Source organism: Poecilia reticulata, chromosome 19 (genome assembly GCF_904066995.2).
Source record: "Poecilia reticulata chromosome 19, P_reticulata-male-v2, whole genome shotgun sequence".
Lineage (NCBI taxonomy): Eukaryota > Metazoa > Chordata > Actinopteri > Cyprinodontiformes > Poeciliidae > Poecilia > Poecilia reticulata.
Genome location: NC_088848.1, coordinates 7,160,471 through 7,177,617, shown reverse-complemented (window position 1 = coordinate 7,177,617; position 17,147 = coordinate 7,160,471). Strand labels below are relative to the sequence as shown.

Sequence of the window (17,147 nt, the reverse complement as noted above, 5' to 3'; positions counted from 1 at the left end):
GTCTTAGGCCTCGTCCACATGTGTCTGTGTATTTATACAAATGTCTCTGCCACATCTTTTAAAAAAAATAATAAAGAATCAGTTTCAGAAAATGTTCCCCGACAAATCCGCTCCAGAGCATTGTTTTAAACATGCCAAACCCATAGGGGGCAGCGTAGCACTAAGCTAAGACTTGTCAGCCAATCAGATTGCTTCAAAGCAGCCACAACTTCCTGTTCATTTGTGTGATATGTATGTTGAACTACTTTTAAACGGATTATTAGAATACAAAGTTAACATAACAAAGTCACCGTTGAACATCAGTTGGGAATCGTGTCAAATCAAGTGTGTAAATAAATTGGCGCATTATTTGCTGCAGACTGTAATGCGCTGGACCATACGTCTCCGTTTCCACACGCAAACGCAAATATGAAGTTTTCTCAAATCTCTACTTTGGTCAGAATTCTTATAAATAGCCATTTGTAGTGAAATAAACAGGTTTTCATGTGAATGAAAAGCCAAAATGCATAAAAATATATTTGTTTTACCAGATATCCAAGCATGTGTGACCTAGGCCTTAAATTTGTGTCAATATCTGCAGCAACTGATCATAAAGCTCCTGTTTTATAAAGTGGGATTAAATGGTGCAAGTTACTATAAGCTGCAATACATTTTATTTTTTTAGCCTCTACAGCTTTTATTGTGTTGTTTCTTCCCCATAGTGTCTCTAAAGTGAATTCTTATACCAACAACGAATGCATGTTTTGAGATTTAGTAACGTAAATGTCTTGTTTGCTGCTTGTTTGGAGCTTCGTGTAACTCCCTCAACTTGTCCCAACACCTCAGCTCATGAGAAACAAGACATTATGGTTTCCAGTAGGCTTTCACGCCGTCTCTAGGATATACTTCCTGTCTATTTTTATGTTGCTAAGGTGGATTTTATCGCCACCTACTGGTGTGGCATGCCCACTGATCAGAGTGGACGTGTGTTATAACTGAAGCATCTGAGGAAAGTTGGACTCAAATGTATCTCAAGCGTCTTTCTGAGTTTATAATCATGACCTGTTGTTATTTGCAGTCTGATTATTTTATTTATCAAAAAAACAAAAAACTAAGATATATTTTCGGGTCACAGTATGCAGTTAACAAAACTATGTGTTTGGATGAGCTTGACTATTTGACTATGGTGGATGTTTTGCAGCTTGGACATTTTGTTCTGACACATAAGTGCCAGATTATTCAGTTTCTGCATGCTGCTGACCAGGGCAATCTCCTTCCAGCAGCTGTAGAGAAATCTGTCTGGCTAAGCAGAAGCGTGTCAAAATGTCTAGCTTTTAACAGAAGAAAATCTGGAGGGAGGTGGGGGGAACAAGATTACAAGAAGAAAAGAGGAGAAACAGACAGCAAACAGAGAGAGGGGGAGATTTTTGTCTGGCCTGCAGTGGCTGTTACAAACCGGAGGGCAAAAACACAGCAGAGAGAGCAAGAAAGGGGAATAAACAGCAGAGAAAGAGTGAATGAATAAATAAGTAAACACAAAGATGAGTCCTATTCTCTGTTTCATGTTTTGGGCATTCTGCTATATAATAACTAAGGTTCCTGTCGGTGTCTATCTCTTTTTTTCTTTCTATTTTTTTGGCGGCTAACCAACAGGGGAAAAGGAAGAAGAGAAAAAGGGAAAAGCAGCAAGCAGAGAGCAATGGTAAGTGAGCTGCAATTATCTCTTATATTAGAAGAACCCCATCATGTGTCAGGCAGATGTGACATCTTGCAAGATAAAAGTCAAGCTTGTTTTTTTTCCTGTTATGTTTTTTTTTTATATATATATTGTGCCTGCCTTTTTTTTTTCTTTTTTCTCGGTATAGTTATGCTACCCAGTGCAATGTTTAAATGGTAGAGTTGCTTGTAAACCCCCTCCCTCCTCTTCCCCCCCATTTTCCCCAGCTCTCCCTAGCTAATAACAACTGAATATGCATGACCCCCTGTAGTCCCCCACTACACCCCCCTCACCCACCCTGCTTGGGCTCTTAGCCCCCTGGTATTTTGATATGTGTTTTTTAAGAACTTGAAGCATTTTGAAAGCCATTAACTTTGGCAGAGTTGTGTGCTTGGCCCTGTTTTTATAATTTTATATTGCCTTTGCCCTGCAGATCGACTGCACTACTGTGCCTTGTTGTCTGAGTGTGTGTGTGTGTGTGTGTGTGTGTGTGTGTGTGTGTGTGTGTGCGTGTGCGTGTGTATGTCCCAGAACCGTGCATGCGTGTGTGCTTCATGCTTGCTTCCATGCATGCTCTTCTTTTGAATAAAAACAAATCACTTACATCTTAAAATTAAGGAGGTTTGCTAATTCTGTTATTTATTTATTTATTTATTTATTTTTATATCCATCTCTACTCTTCTGATTCATATTGTGAGGACGCTGTGCCGACTTGTTATCAATGTATTTTGCGCTCGTTTTGGTGACGGATTTCTTCTTGAAGGCCTCTCTATCTGTTCTTTTTTTTTTCAGAACACAGAGAATATTTTCCAAACCCTTGCCTTTCACTCCCTCCGATTACAGGTGCTAATGTCATTTTAAGTATCAAATTACTAACTGTTTCTTTGATTATTTTCCTTTTTTAAAATCAATGTATGTGTATGGGACGGGTTTTACCTTAAATTCTTTATTCTGAAATATGCTCTTTTTTTTTTTTTGGCTTTGTTTGCTGCTTTCTTTTCCTAAAATGTCGATGTTCTTTAAGCTAGGCTGTATCTCCATATGTTTCTAATTTTTGGCTAAATCACAATGCAGTGTGCTTGAGGAAGTGATAGATTATTATTGTGAAGTAAGGGCTTGGGACATCAGGGTAAACCTCCTTAATCTATATGCTTTTGGTAGCTGCCTTTTTGCCTTTCTGACAGGCCAGCATGAGTTTGGCCATCTCCCTGTTTTTATAAGACGTATCCACTCAGACATGGCCTGGACTCAAACAGTGTTGTACTTCTACGACTCAGAAAGTTGGAAATGGGCTTGGACTTCTTATAGGCATCAAGTTTTTTAAAAAGTGCAGTTTTAGTTTTCCCAAATACTTCTGCATGTGTCAAACTCGAGGCCCGTGGGCCAAATCCAGCCCGCCGAAGCTTTTTATGTGGCCCTCTAGTTTCCAGACTAAACACTAAATGTGCTTAAATATTATGTTATCAATCAAATCAATGCAGTTTTTATCTGTTTACTGCCAAGTTATATCAATCAGTCCCTCCAGTTTCGTGAGAATTATCGTGGAAATTTATGCAAAATCAACAAATCCCCGCATTTCTTTTTTCCGCTAATAATTGTTAAAAACTTTCTTATTTGCACTAAACAACTGCCTCAGTCTTAATTGATGTCGAATTATAGCCCATAATCTATACAACGAGTAATAAAAAGTCGCATTTACCGTCATAAATAAGCGCAAGTATCGCAAATATTTCCAAATTAGTACCACAAACACAAAATCCTGGACGTCCAGGAAAAGAGAATCATCCAAAAACTCAAGCGCGTTCTCTCATTTGCACAAGAAACTACCTTTTTCAAAATAAATACTTAAAATTAAACCCCTATTGTAAGAAACACAAATTCAGCTGTTTGGAAATATTTCTGGTTGCAGACAACTCACCAGTTTTTAAAACTATTTCTGTGCAGGCTGGATACTTGTGTAAGCAGCTAAGCTAATTAATCCGCTAATGTCAGCTTGATGTGCTCACATTAATATGCAAGTAAAGAGCAGAATGACAAAAAGATTTAATATCCCAAAGGTATTTTAGTGATTATTTCTGCTTCAGTCTGTGCAGGATTATTATAATTGCAGTAACGAATGTATTATTTGGCAGTAGTAAGAAGGATTTTTGGGTTTTAGATCACTCCATGCCTGCTTTATGAATGGATAGAGCCTTTGTGACTTTGTGCTGCTTTTGCTTTTTTGAAGCCGGTCAAACTGTTTGACTCCAGGTCTAAAGATGAGCTTCCCTCTTGAAGATCCAGCCTGTTGTTAATCCTTCCCCTGGCTGGAGCCAAGTCTCACTGCTCCCACTGTCTAGTTTTGCCACCTGCAGATTAAAACTGGTAGCATCTAACAGCAAATTAATCCAACCTGCATTTATTTTTGTTTTTATCCTTTTTAATCTGTTAAGACCTATCCTAAAATCTGCTTTAACTTCCCTCAGAGTTTACAGAGAAGGGATTGCTTCTGTAATGTGTCTTGATAGCTTGCATGCTTTTGGGTTCTACTAATTTCTGGTACAATGTAATTGACTTTATGCATATTTGATAATGGCCTTGTGGGGTTTTGGAGCCACTGCTTAGCTTCACAGATTCACCGGTTTTCTGTCTTTTTTTTTTTTTTCTCCTTTCTCCTGACTCTCTTGTTTTACTGGTTTCGGTTCTCTTCCTCCTCCTCCTCCTCCTCCTCTGCTGGCTTCCCCTTCCCTGTTGTGGCATCAGACCTGAGCGCTCCTAAGAAGTGTCGAGCGCGCTTTGGGCTCGACCAACAGAATAACTGGTGTGGCCCGTGCAGGTGTGTATGGTGTGTGCTTGCACTGGCCAGGGCCAAGGTGAAGGCTGGGGACGTGTGAACGCTGGGAATGCCTCCTCTCGCTCTCTCGCTGCTCGTTTTATTTCCCTCTGCGCCTTCCTCCCTGTCTGTCCCGCCTGGCTATTGTGACCCACCCAGCTTCCTCCAGCCACGCCCTGCCGGTCTCTCTCTCTCTCAGGGTTCTTGCTTCCTGTTTGGGGGAATACGTGAGTGTTTGTTTCGGACGAATGACAGGTTTGCATGAAAGTACGAATAAATATGCAAGGGGAGGCGGGGAGGTTACTGCAGAATACTTTATAAGCCAAAAAACTGGCAGGTCGAGGCTTGGAGGATCTGAAGTCCAATAGTTTGGTCCAAATGGAGGTTATCCTAGTGTTGCCAGCCTAAATCTAAGCCCTGGCTGTGTTTTTTTTGTCTGTGTAATGACATGTACATTTTCTTTTTTTGTTCCTTTTTTTTTTTTTTTTTTTGTCTGTTTGTGTCTACCTCTTTGGCTAACAGATGCAAATACCCCAAAGAAGTGTCGTGCCTTGTTCGGGCTTGACCAGCTGAGTTTATGGTGCAAACCATGCAGGTATAACTGCTGTAGTCCAACCGGGAGGAAGACATCCACACTGAGCATCTTCCTCCTTCGTTAATTGGCTCCAATGTCTTCCTAAAACACGTGCTGACAGATGGAAATCTCTTTTTTTTCCCCCACCTGCTCCTATAAAATTCCTGCTCAGCTACTTTTTTCTTTTTTCTTTTTTTTTTCCTGTTGAACTCAGTTCAAGCCCAGCGGCAGAAAATGAATTTCACAACCGACTTTATCTGAACGCAGCATCAAGGATTTTTTTTTTTTTGTGTGTATAATTTGCGGTGATTCCATAAATTATGGTTGAAATTCATTTTCTGCCCAAGCATTTGATGACACCCTCCCTTCTTAACTGTCGTGTTTGTTCTAATTGGCAATGTAATGCTTACAAATTTAGCCCTGCTTTCCTCTGAGGGCCTGTTCAGTGACACTCTTTTCTGTGCCCTCTTCCTCCTCCTCCTCTTCCTCCTCCTCCTCCTTCTCCACCTCTTCTTCCTCCAAACTCCTCTTCAATAACCCTTACTTAGTCCCTACCTGTTGTCTTTCTGTTCTGACACAAGCAGTCTTTGAATTGGGGATATTTTCATGGTAGGTATTTGTTTCTGCTAAGTAACGACCCTTCTCTGTGTCTCCCCGCTTGCACCACGGTCATCGCAGTGTTTCATCCTCCTTGTTTTCCTCATTCGAACGGATGGGCTCGGGATTAAAATGGAGTCCGTGAAACAAAAGGCGAATTCTCCGGTTTTTTTTTTGCTCAAGCCTAGCCGTGAGCTTGTCGCCGCCACGCCGGGTTTTTAAAAATAAATGAATAAATGTTTCCATATGATCGAAAAAGGCCAGAGCTTAGAGCCCCTCCCTCACCTATTGCTGCGCTCTGCTGGTCAGCCGGCTAAAATGATGCGGGAAAATCCCTGGATCCTTTAGGCACGGGGAAAATTAACGGCATCAAGATTTTATTTGAAAAGCTACTTTTACAATCACTAAAATTATCAGTAATGTTGGAACACAACCCAGAGCTCTCCATTTCCCACCTGCTGCTGCACACTACTCATCAGCTGGCTGAAAAAAAAACTCTGTAGCTTACAAGAAAGGAAGGAACATTTTGAATGAGGTGAGATGGAATGGCACTAACAGATTTTCTTCTGCTGTAAGGCAGATAGATTAGCACGGTACCCCTCCCCTACCTGTTGCTGACAACTGCAGGTTAGCTAGCAGAAAAAAACACTCCTCCATTTTTTTACATTTTTGCTTGAAAAAATATATTGGAAATATTTTTGGATGTATTTTCACAGAGAAACATCTGGACTAGCTAATGAACCAGCTAATATAAGCTTGTAAATTCTTATATTATCGTAAGAACTGAACAAAAAGTAGCTATTCTTCACTATGAATGCTAAAAAATATCACTAAATTTAGCATGCTTTTTATATATATATATTTCTATATGTTAAAATATATGTTATTTTTACAAATATTTATTAAAAAAATAATAAACATTTTTATAAATATAAATCACAAAAAATATTTTTCTGATTATTTTTTTTGTGCAAATATTCTACACACAAAAAAAAAACACATAACTGCAATATTAAAATGTCATTGTTGCTTTTCTGTTTTAAAATAAATGAGACAGTGCACCCAAACCCAAGTTAGTCTTAGAAATGTATTCATGTACCTGTCTGTCCATGCATCCCACTCTCCCACCTCCATCCGCTCCCCTGGGCCGTTGTAATTCCCTTCAGTCCGACTCGCAGGTTATCAAACATCGGGCATTACTGTTGGAAGAGCAGCAGCAATCGCGAGGTCGAGGGATCGAGGAAGTGCTAGGATCCAGTCAGAGAGGTTAAAAGTTCTCTCTGGGCTCCATTTCCTAAAAGTTGCATCTCATGTAATTTCCCGAGAGACGAAGAGAATCAATAGCCTACACAGGAACATACTATAAATCAATACGTCTGTTAAAAAATGGATATTAGCTCATTTGTTGCAGTTTGACAGACAGTTACAGAGAGCGTCGTGTGCACGTAGGAGCAAAACGATACGTTTGTTTTTTGATTCGCGGTCGATGTTCTGCCCCATCTAGAGCTGCGGTTTCAGTGCGGACTGCTCCTAAAAGCCCATCCTCACCGTTTACTTGCATGCCTGTCTTTCACTCAGCATGTGGTCAAGGTTTCTGTGTGTAATCTTTTTTTTTTTTTGTTTTCATTCCCAGGGTTTGCTCTCTGCATTCATAAGAAAAAATATATATATTTCCTCCTCAGAATTACAAGATGTGATTTAAACAAACAAACGGCTGGATTTTAAAACACCTCGGCCTGTTTTTACCTTCTGTGTTGTTGCCGGTAAGACTTAAAAACGCCCCGTAGCTTCTGGGATAGAGATAAGAGCTGAGGGAGAGGGGTCACTGTCAGGGTCAGCGTAAAGATGAGGTGGGCTGAGATTCCCCCCCCCCACCCCCTGAACCAAATCTGAGCACAGTCTTCACAAGAGAGCCACCACAGATAAATACAGCAATCCAAACTCTCTCGACTCCCCCTCACTTCGGTGTTTTAGACATCGCTTTCCACGTAGCGGTACCGGCGTGGCCTCGGGACTCGGCATGCGAGGAGGCAGGGGGGGGGGGGGTTTCCCGACCTCAGGCAGGAATCTAAACACGATGTCTTGACCCCTAAACTCGTATTTGTGTCTGTAGGCCAGATTTAGGGCAGCGAGGATAGTGTCGACTTTTTTCGGTTGTTTCTTTGGTGAGTGGATCCTTTAAGACGAAGACTAGATAAGAGACTAGTCCAGCTTAAAGCTAAACCCAGGTTCCTGGTCTTACTCTCAACTGGCCATACAGAGTTTTTTGCTCACCAGAATGACCGTAGTTATCAAAATATTATAAAAAAAATTGTAAAGGAATATTAGATTTAAAAGATAATCAATCACTCATATGCATTTTATAACCCTCCATAACTGCTAATGTACTAACAGCAGAGCTAATTTTCTGTTTAGCGTTTTAGCGCTTTTGCTAACTTTGAAAACTGTAAGCACTTAGCTTTCTTTAAATGTATTTATTTTTTTGATAAATTCTTAAGCGCTAATTTATGTGGCTGTTTTGTATAAAATTCAACATCTGTGTTGAAATTTTGGACTTATGGACTTATTTGGACAAAATAAGTCCAACCACTTATTTTGTCCAATAAGTGGTTAGACAAAATAAGTGTCCAACCACTTATTTTGAAGTGGTTGGAGACCGTTTACTCAGCAGCTCTGTTTCCTCAAACAAGAAACAAACAGGAACAAAATAAAACACGGACAGGAGGAAACAAGTTGTAAACACAAATACCATGTCTAAGCATTATAGAATATGCAAATTATAATGTCAAAATTACATTGGTGCTAAATGGTTGTAGTCTTTAAAGGGCAGAGACGTTTTGAATTGAAGTTAGCGCCTTACCATTAGCTTCCGGTAGATACCATGTTGGTGTCGTGCCTTAGCATTTGTGGAACTGAAAACGTCCTGGAAATGTTTTTTTTCCCACCTTGTTCCTCTGGGGAGAACATAAGGTGAAGGCAGTCGTTCCTCTATGGACAGAAGCGTTAGCGTAGCTAACTTTTCCGTTAGCGGTGCCGCCACTGGATTACAGCAAACAATCCCTATATGTAATTGCCAACCAGCTTCATCCATTGTTTTTTTTTTAGTCTTAAGTCATAAAACATTTTACCCAAATTAAAAGATCACGTTCGATCTTGTTCTTGATTGTAAGGACACTGATGTGTAGTTTGGGGACTAGGTGACATAGGGTTTATGCTAAATTCAGGGAGCAAACCTGGTCACCTTTAATCTTCGTTCATCCTTCCTGTTTGTGTTTTTTACTTCCTTCCTGCTTCCTGCTATGTAATCTTTCCTAAATGTCTGTTTTCGATGGTGTAGTACTTCTACCACCTTTCCGTAGCTTAAAGTGTATGAAGCCACTCAAGTACACCACAGCATTAGTCGCATTTTACCAAACATGGTTTGGTTAACTGCTGGATGCTGAGGTGTATTTAAGTGAGCTTCAGTGCTAGAGGAACACAGAGTCCTACGGTCCTGAAAGTGTCTTTCTCTCACCTTGTCCCTCAGGAGAAAAAAAAAGTGCATTCGCTACATCCAAGGTGAAGGCAGCTGTGCCAGTCCTCCCTCTACGGACGGAAGCTTACTAGACTCCCCCCCATCCTCTCCCTCCTCCGTGGTTCCCTCCCCCTCTCCGAAAGAGTCCAAACCTCACACTGAACAAATGCAACCTCTCTCACTGACTATGAAACCGGCCCACCAGCCACTCCACCACCCGCACCTCCTGGCTGGGCCCCCACCGCCATCTTTGGTTCAGCTGGAAAATTCGGCGGCCGCCGCCAGCAAGACGCCCAGAGGCGCCTCCTCCCACAACGGCGCTCTGGAGCACAGTGACGTCTCGTCCTCGCGGCAGCCGGGCTCCTCCGTGGCGTCCGCCATGATCCGGCCGTCAGCTTCGCTGTGTCATTCCCACTCGCTCCTCCCCTCCACGGGCCCCCAGCCTCTGTCGCTAGTGACCAAGTCTATAGAATAATCTACCTTCCTTCTTCTCACACACACTTTCTAGGTTTTCTCTTTGCTCTATTTCACTTTCAGTCAATTTTCTCTTTGTTTCTTTGCCACCAAGGCTTTGAAAATTTATTTTTTGTTTGCTTTATTGAAGTTCATTGGTCAATATTTGACCCCTCATTATCAAAAAAATCTAATTATTATAAAGTACAATGAGCTGTAGTATAGCTTTGTGAATCTGCCAAAATTTTTATGAATTTTGTTTCTTTTGTCTGGGTTTTTTTTTTTTTGTAGCGATAAAACAGTGCAAACACGAAGAAAACTAATCTACTTCACTTTCGAAACGTTTTAAAGACAAATATAAAATAGGTAGGCTAGGTTATTCGACAAGCCCTTTTTCCTGAAAGAGTTGGTTCTTCTTCTTTATTTGTATTAAATACGAGCCTGCGAACCAATCATTCAACATCTGTTCGAACTCTCAGAGGGGTGCGGGGGCTAGCGGCTACGCCTCTCTGGGGAACAATTTTAATTGTGATGTTACTTGTTGTTTAAATGTACAGAATATCGGGGAGGGGAGGGGTGATTACTGTGTTAAATATGCATTCTTCCACTGCGTTGTCTTTTTTTTTTTTTTTTCTCGTTTACCTTTTGGGGCGGAGTCAGGCAAGTTTTGGCGGGTTCGACAGGAAGAGGGCGGGGATCGGGTGGGGAGGGGTCAAGGGTTATAAAATTCAAAAATGTCACAACGCTAGGACCAGTAGTATTTATTGCTTTAGAGATTGCTTGTTGTATCTTGTTGTGTCTCTTTTTGACCCTATTTTTTTGTTTCTTGATACATTGTACAAATGATTTTTTCTTAAGCTAAACAACTATATGAATGATCCATTTTTACAAGGAGGATTTAAAATGAGAAAAAAAAAAATACAAAGCTTTTGTTATGGTTTGTTTTTTTCCCCTCGCTGAAAGCACCCAGATTTCACTTGTTCTGTGTAGATCTCATAAACAAGAAGTATGCACAACTTCATTTCCAGAACCGCGTCTATATAAGCCATTTTACACGCAAAGGAAGAAAAGAAAACTTGAAATCAGGCAGTGGGTACCGTGTCTTCAGTGGAAAAAAGTGTTTTAAAGCCCTTCTTTTTTATTGCACAGTCACATCTCTCAGACTGTAGATTCGTGTACAGATTTTTCTGTGCCAAATTTTTTGTGATAATTTGCCCTCAGCCCCCACCTCCCCCAGTTTTAAAACAAAAAGGAAAAAAAAACACGCTGTAGGAATTTTTATTTTTTTTGTTTCGTTTCGTTGTTTGTTTTTATTTTAATTTTGATACCATTCTTTGCTGTGACGTTACATAGAATTGCTATGTATGTAGTATAAATGTTGCTATAACAAATGTGTTTGGTAGCAAATTGTCAAATATTAAAATTTAAACTTAATAAAAAGACGGACATCATACTGTACAAACCCACGAGGGCCAAAATTATGTATATTAGGAGGTTCATAAAAAACTATTAAATACAAAAAAATACACAAACTGCCACTTTTAAGTACACTACTACATATAGGTAGATAGAAAAAATAGGCATGTTGATGTTGCAAGAGGCTGTAAAAAAGCTACAAGAGAATCATCCACTCGGTGCCATTGTAGTTGACATGACGCGACTGTAATCTGTCGATTTCTTCTCTGGTTTATTAAGATGCTAATGATAAATAGTTTGAATGTTTCCTTAACGGCTGTGATGTTCCTGTTCTATTTTATGCTCTTATCTTTTTGTTTGTTTGTTTTTTTCCTGTTATTTTAAATGGTTCTAAAACCATGTTTTTTGTAATGAATAAATGTTTATGCTGTACAGTCTCTGTAGCATGCAGTTCTGTATTAATAAAAGCAACTTAGTATGTGCACACCTGCGTTTTCTTCTTATTCGTTCCCTCCATGGTCTTTGACCTGCCGGTCGTTGGGTGTCTGGTCCCAAACTTTAGCGGTTACTGGGTGGGCGGCCATGTTGGAGGATTTTCAAACTCTTTAAAGTAATGCAGCTGCATCTCACTCGTAGGGTTTAAGTCTTTGCAATTCAGAGATGGATTTGCTGGTGTGCTTAGGATCGTCATTCTGCTGCATAACCCAAGTGAACTTGAGCTTGACGTCACAAACTGGACATCTGGCTTCAGGATTTTCTGCTGGAGAGCAGAAGTCATAGTTCCAGCAATTACATCAGGACATCGAGGTACTAAGAGCAGCAATGCAGCCCGTCAGACGATCTCCGATGACTGTTTTCTGGAATACGTTTAGCTTTAAACCCGATGTAACTGGAAGAACACATTCCAAAATGTCGAGGGACCAAGACCAAGACCTCTTTGGCAAATTTGAGAAAGAGCTTTGTGTTTATACCTTGAAACTCTCCCATGGATGTTGTTTTTGCCAGTTACTCTCTTATTGCTGATGCTTGAACATGGACCACTGCAGTCCTTGAGATGTTTTGGGTTCGTTTGTGACTTCTTGGATAAGTGATCAATTTGCTAATGAGAGTAATTTTGGTAGATCATCTCAGGCACTCATGAGGTTCACCACTGCTCCATGTTTCTATGTTCTCTGTATCAGTGGCTAATGTCTCCCACTTTGGTTTCCCCTAATGACCATTTCCAGATTGATGTCAGAATCTTCTTCTTGAATTTCTTTAGATCAGGGGATGATGTTTAGCCCACTTAATTTTTTTTCACACAGGTTCTGTTTAAATGATTCCTTGTTTCTGAATGTCTGGCAGTAACTAGGCCATGGCTTCATTGTTTTGAATGGTATTTATGAACGTAATTTTTGTCTGATCATAAATTTTGTTTGATGATTGGTAACATTTAAGCGTGAGAAAAAAGAAAATCAAAAACAGAAGAAATCTTAAGCAGAAAGATTTTTAAAAAATATTAATTTTGAGTTTCCAACCAGTTGGTCACTTATTAACAACAATCTGTATCTGGAGTCTCTATTTGTATTAAGCTACTAACTCCAAGAATTTTACAAATTTGGCCCTCCAGCACAGGTGATTGATGCAGATCGAGACTTACCCACAAATTAAAATCTCCATCAATCCGTCGTCTCATCTGAGACTGGGTCAATGGGTCTTGGATGAAACTCCCATCAACGTCCTGCAGATTATTCTTAGGAATCCCAAAGTCAGACGGGTTTATAGTCCATCCATCGAGTTCTGGGACTTTCTCCAAGTGGGATGTGCCTGGAAAACCAAAGGAAGGAACCCAGCAGCCATCCTGCAGCACATTTCAGTAACTTCTATCAGGGATGTCGTTCTTTGGGTCTTGATCCACATCTCATGACCACAGGTGAGGGTCAGAACCTAGTTGGACCAGTAAATCGAGAGCTTCGATTTTTTTTGCTCAACTCTTTCTACACCACAACAGACCAGAGCAGCACTCATTTCACTGCAGATGAAACCCCAAGTCCTCTGTCCATCTCCCGCTTCATCCTGCCGTCACTCGTGAAAAATACACCCAAGATGCTTAAACTCCTTCACTTAAAGCAGAAACTGACCCCCAGGTTGGTTCTCAGCCTTTTTCTGGTTGAGAGCCAGAACCAAAACCTCAAACTAAGATGAGCTAAATCTCATACAGGCCGCTTCACACTCAGCTGTGGACACTGGTGGTTATCATTTTTAATTATAAAAAAATATATACTGCACAAAAAAATGTGTCTTTTAATAACCATGCTTTCTGCATTCTCTTTAATTTCATAGTGAATAGAACTACACCAGTCCAGTTTCATTTACTTAATGAATCTTTTTATTAAATTTGGCTAAATATAGCAAGAATTTTTGCAATGATTTACACAATCCCTCTTCTTAAAAAGCAAAAGACAGTCTCATTTTATTTATCTAAATTACTGCACGCTTAGGGTGCATTCACACGGCAGCCCTGCTAAGTTCACTTTAATCAAACTCCAGTTTGTTTTTTGAAAAAGTCCAACTTGCTTGGGGAGGTGTGAATGTGCAACTCCGATATGAACCAAAAAACTCAACTCTGGGCCGCCTTAAAAAACGTTGATCTCAGCTCTGGTTCTGTTCGCATACATATTTGAATGCTAAGCCTACAGGTGACCGCTCCAAAACCAGGAAGCAGACTACAGCACAGAGCATTCTGGGTAAATAGAACCAAAACAATTCTGTGAGTCTTGCACAAATGTGATTAATGGATCATGTTCTTTTGCCAAGACAAAAGTGAAATCTTACAACCGCTGAAATCTGACACTACCCCATTTTTGCTTGCATTTTGTGAGGAAATAAATTGTCTTCTTTATATGTCATTTCTCTTCAGTGGTTCTTGGTGCAGCGCCACCACAGGCGAGGAGGTGAACAGTTTCTTCATAGGTTTTGGTTTGACAGCGTAGTGTGAAAGTGAACCACGTCAACTGAAAATGTATCAGACGTCACTATTCTGCGTTCTGATACGTGCAAGCGTCAAGAAAAACAACAATCATGGCGGACTATAATGAGGATTAAGTTGTTAATTTGCTGGCTCCGGTCGGATAACAACTTCAAAATCAGAAACTATGCTGCACCGTTAGCGTCCATGTTTACTTCCGCAAACACTGAGCACGCTCTATGTGACGTCATTGCGCCCTCTACTGCGCATGCGGGACACTTTCAGGTCATTTGCAGTTCACACCGGAGAGCACAGAAGCGTTGAAGGATCACGGCATAAATAAATAAAATATGTTTTGACAAAAAAAATAAATAAAAATCAGAATTGAATCACTGCAGGCTGCAGTGTGAATGTAGCCTAATCTGTTAAGTTGCACATCTGTGTACATACTCTTCAGGATAGCGAGAAGTCCTAGTTTTGGCTGAATCATCAGTTTTTCCTGCTATTAAAGTTTTCAAGAAATGTAACTTTTTTTTTTAAAGCCATCCAAGTAAACAGGACAGAGACAGCTGGGAGTTTACCCAGCAAGACTTTAGCTGAGTGGTAAAACTTTGGAGGGGGATGTTGTCCTTTCTACAGAAGGAACATGAAGGCAGCATGTGTAATGAAAAAATGAACAAGGCCAAGAACGGACTGTTGCAGAACCAAACAGCTCAGGGGACCAGGGAGAAACCTTTACTCATAAAGTATGACTTCAACAAAAAGAATGTGTGGGATAAGTGCACACTGTGCCAGGTGACAGTTCAGCACTGTAGTACAGCAAGTTTCTCAACATTGCCACAGCAGAAGGTCTGGATTCAAATATTATTAAAGCTTGATTAAAAAGAGATTACCGGTATGTGCACAGTTGTATATATTTGTTAAATTAAATTGTGCGTTCCGACGCGTCTGTGACCCAAAAATCCCTTTTGAAGACGGCCTTTAATAAAACAAAAAATTCTTCTTATTAAACAAAAAAATGTAATAAAATGATTCAATATTCTGATTTTTAAAGCCCTCTGTGTAATTACTTTATATGTAGTTTTTCACTGAACTGAAGAAAGTTTTTAAATATATTTTGATTTACTGAATATCAGTGTGTATCTTAAACATTATCCTAAAATAACAATAAATCCCAATAAAATAAACTACAACAGAAGTAATAAAGTTTAAAGTATGCAGTGGAGCCTTGGTATTTTGTGTTAGGGACCACAAATACCAAACATTTTGAAATGCCTGGTTGCTGAAAGGTTCTATGCAAATAAAATTTGATTTGATTTTCATTTGAACTATCTGTGAATTGCTAAAATATACAAATATTTGAAACCCCCTCCAGAAACTGGATTATTTAATACTTTACACACCAAATATATCTTGATGTACATTAATACACACAGTGGAAACCATATTAGCGCTACCAGCAAAACTAACATCGACGCTCTTCTTTATTTCACTCCATGCAGAAACAGCCAATCAGTGCCAAGGAAAATTAATGTCTCTCCTGGATTGGCTGTTCCAAAAACACCAGCCAATAGCATGTCAAATAGCGTTATCCCAAAATATCTCAACTTCTAAGGTGACATTTGTTTCTGAATGTATTAGAAAAAGAATTCACGATTAGGCAAATTCTCTGTGAATATTTTGCAACGTGCTCCACAGAAAAATGCGTGAATACTTAACCGCAAATACACAGAGGTTCACTTTGCTAAACAACAATATGCATATTTTGTTTGACCATAGTCATGAGTTACAGAAAGAAGATCAAAAGTGTAAAATAAACCTAACCAGAAGTTCATTTGAAAGAATAAACACGATCATTTTTATGACGTTTTAATGTGTGCAGCACACACATTTAAAGTGCTGCATTTATCTCTAAACAATAAGTCACCTTATGAGGTTGTAGGGTGCAAGGTGGCTCTGTTATGTGGGGAGACTTTGCATACCTAAGAGAAGAAACGACATGCTTTGATGTCAGCCTGGCATGGAGGAACAACGTTGAAGGCCATGGCTTCAGGCAAAAATACAAATCAGAAAAACATTGCAAAACATTAAACACATCTCTCGGTTTACACGAAACAAGAAGCAAAAGATCTTGTTTTGGATGTTATTTAAAAACTGAGATGTGAGCCCCTGACCCAGATCACAGCGGAAGAAGAAAGGCTTGAAGAACAGGCTAAAGAACATGGCAAAAACTCCCTCCGTCTCAGCTAGTAAGGAACAAAATGAAACATTTACATGTGGCTCTACTGACACGGATGTACCTTTTCCATAATGAAGCCTGTCTTTTCTTCTCAATTAGGGTTTCACATAAAGTTAGAAGGGGGAAAAAATGGCGGTGCTGTTCAGTTTCTATGCTCAGATATGTGTCTTAAAGGTGCTTTTTAGTGTCGGCTATCTTTATGGGGAGAAAAAAAAGAGTCCTTATAAAGCTCCTGGCGGATAAAATTTAAAAAAAAGGCCCGAATTGGATGGTTAGTTCAAAAGAATATGCTGAAACCTATTCCAGTGCACTGCAGCCCTGCTGTGACCCTCATCAGGGAAGAGCAAATCTTCTTTCATTCCCCATGCACTTTAATACGCCGCTCTCTCAGGAAGCCTGAATTGAACACAGCAATAGAAATTAGTGGCTCTAAAAGCACTTGAGTAATTGTTTGGGAATGACTGCAGAGTCAGTGGCCTCTGTGCTGTTCTTGAACGTGTTTCTGAGGATGTAAATGTAATGTAAAGATGTTTTTCTACATTCATGGATCCCATAAATAAGTCCATAAACAGATCGGTTTATGTCTGTACTCTCTACTTGGTCAAAGTTTGCTCCAAGGATTCACATTGAGTCAACCTAGAAATTATACTTTTTTTCTTGTTAAAAAAAAACAAAGTAAAGACACATTCTCTATTTGCTGAATATGGCAGTACACTTACTTCCCATTCTGGTACAGTGAACGCCCCAGTATTTGCAGGGGTTAGGGATCACTGCCAGCCACAAGTAGCTAAAATCTGTGAAAACTTGAAACCTCCCTTTAAGTCCTAAACGGAGCGCGATCCAGGTAAATTTGCAGTACCATAATCCCGCCACACGTTGCGCTATCTGAAAAATTCCAA

At 39.9% G+C, this 17,147-nt stretch overlaps 1 protein-coding gene across 17 annotated transcripts in view; it reads left to right on the top strand.

Annotated features, from left to right (window-relative positions):
* The window catches only part of tcf7l2 (transcription factor 7 like 2), a 107,189-nt gene extending 95,643 nt beyond the window's left edge, over positions 1–11,546 (top strand). For 6 of the 17 annotated variants that reach the window (XM_008436837.3, XM_008436839.3, XM_008436845.3 and 3 more), the window contains 4 exons: positions 1,633–1,681; positions 2,489–2,539; positions 4,439–4,511; positions 9,206–11,546. In XM_008436837.3, the coding sequence (XP_008435059.2) occupies positions 1,633–1,681; positions 2,489–2,539; positions 4,439–4,511; positions 9,206–9,668 (636 nt within the window). In that variant the 3' untranslated portion in view covers positions 9,669–11,546. Of the gene's footprint in view, positions 1–1,618; positions 1,682–2,488; positions 2,540–4,438; positions 4,512–5,030; positions 5,104–5,630; positions 5,692–9,205 lie in introns of all 17 variants that reach the window. The other 11 variants (XM_081600974.1, XM_081600971.1, XM_081600972.1 and 8 more) reach the window with 6 other exon arrangements.
* Positions 11,547–17,147: the final 5,601 nt, after the last annotated feature.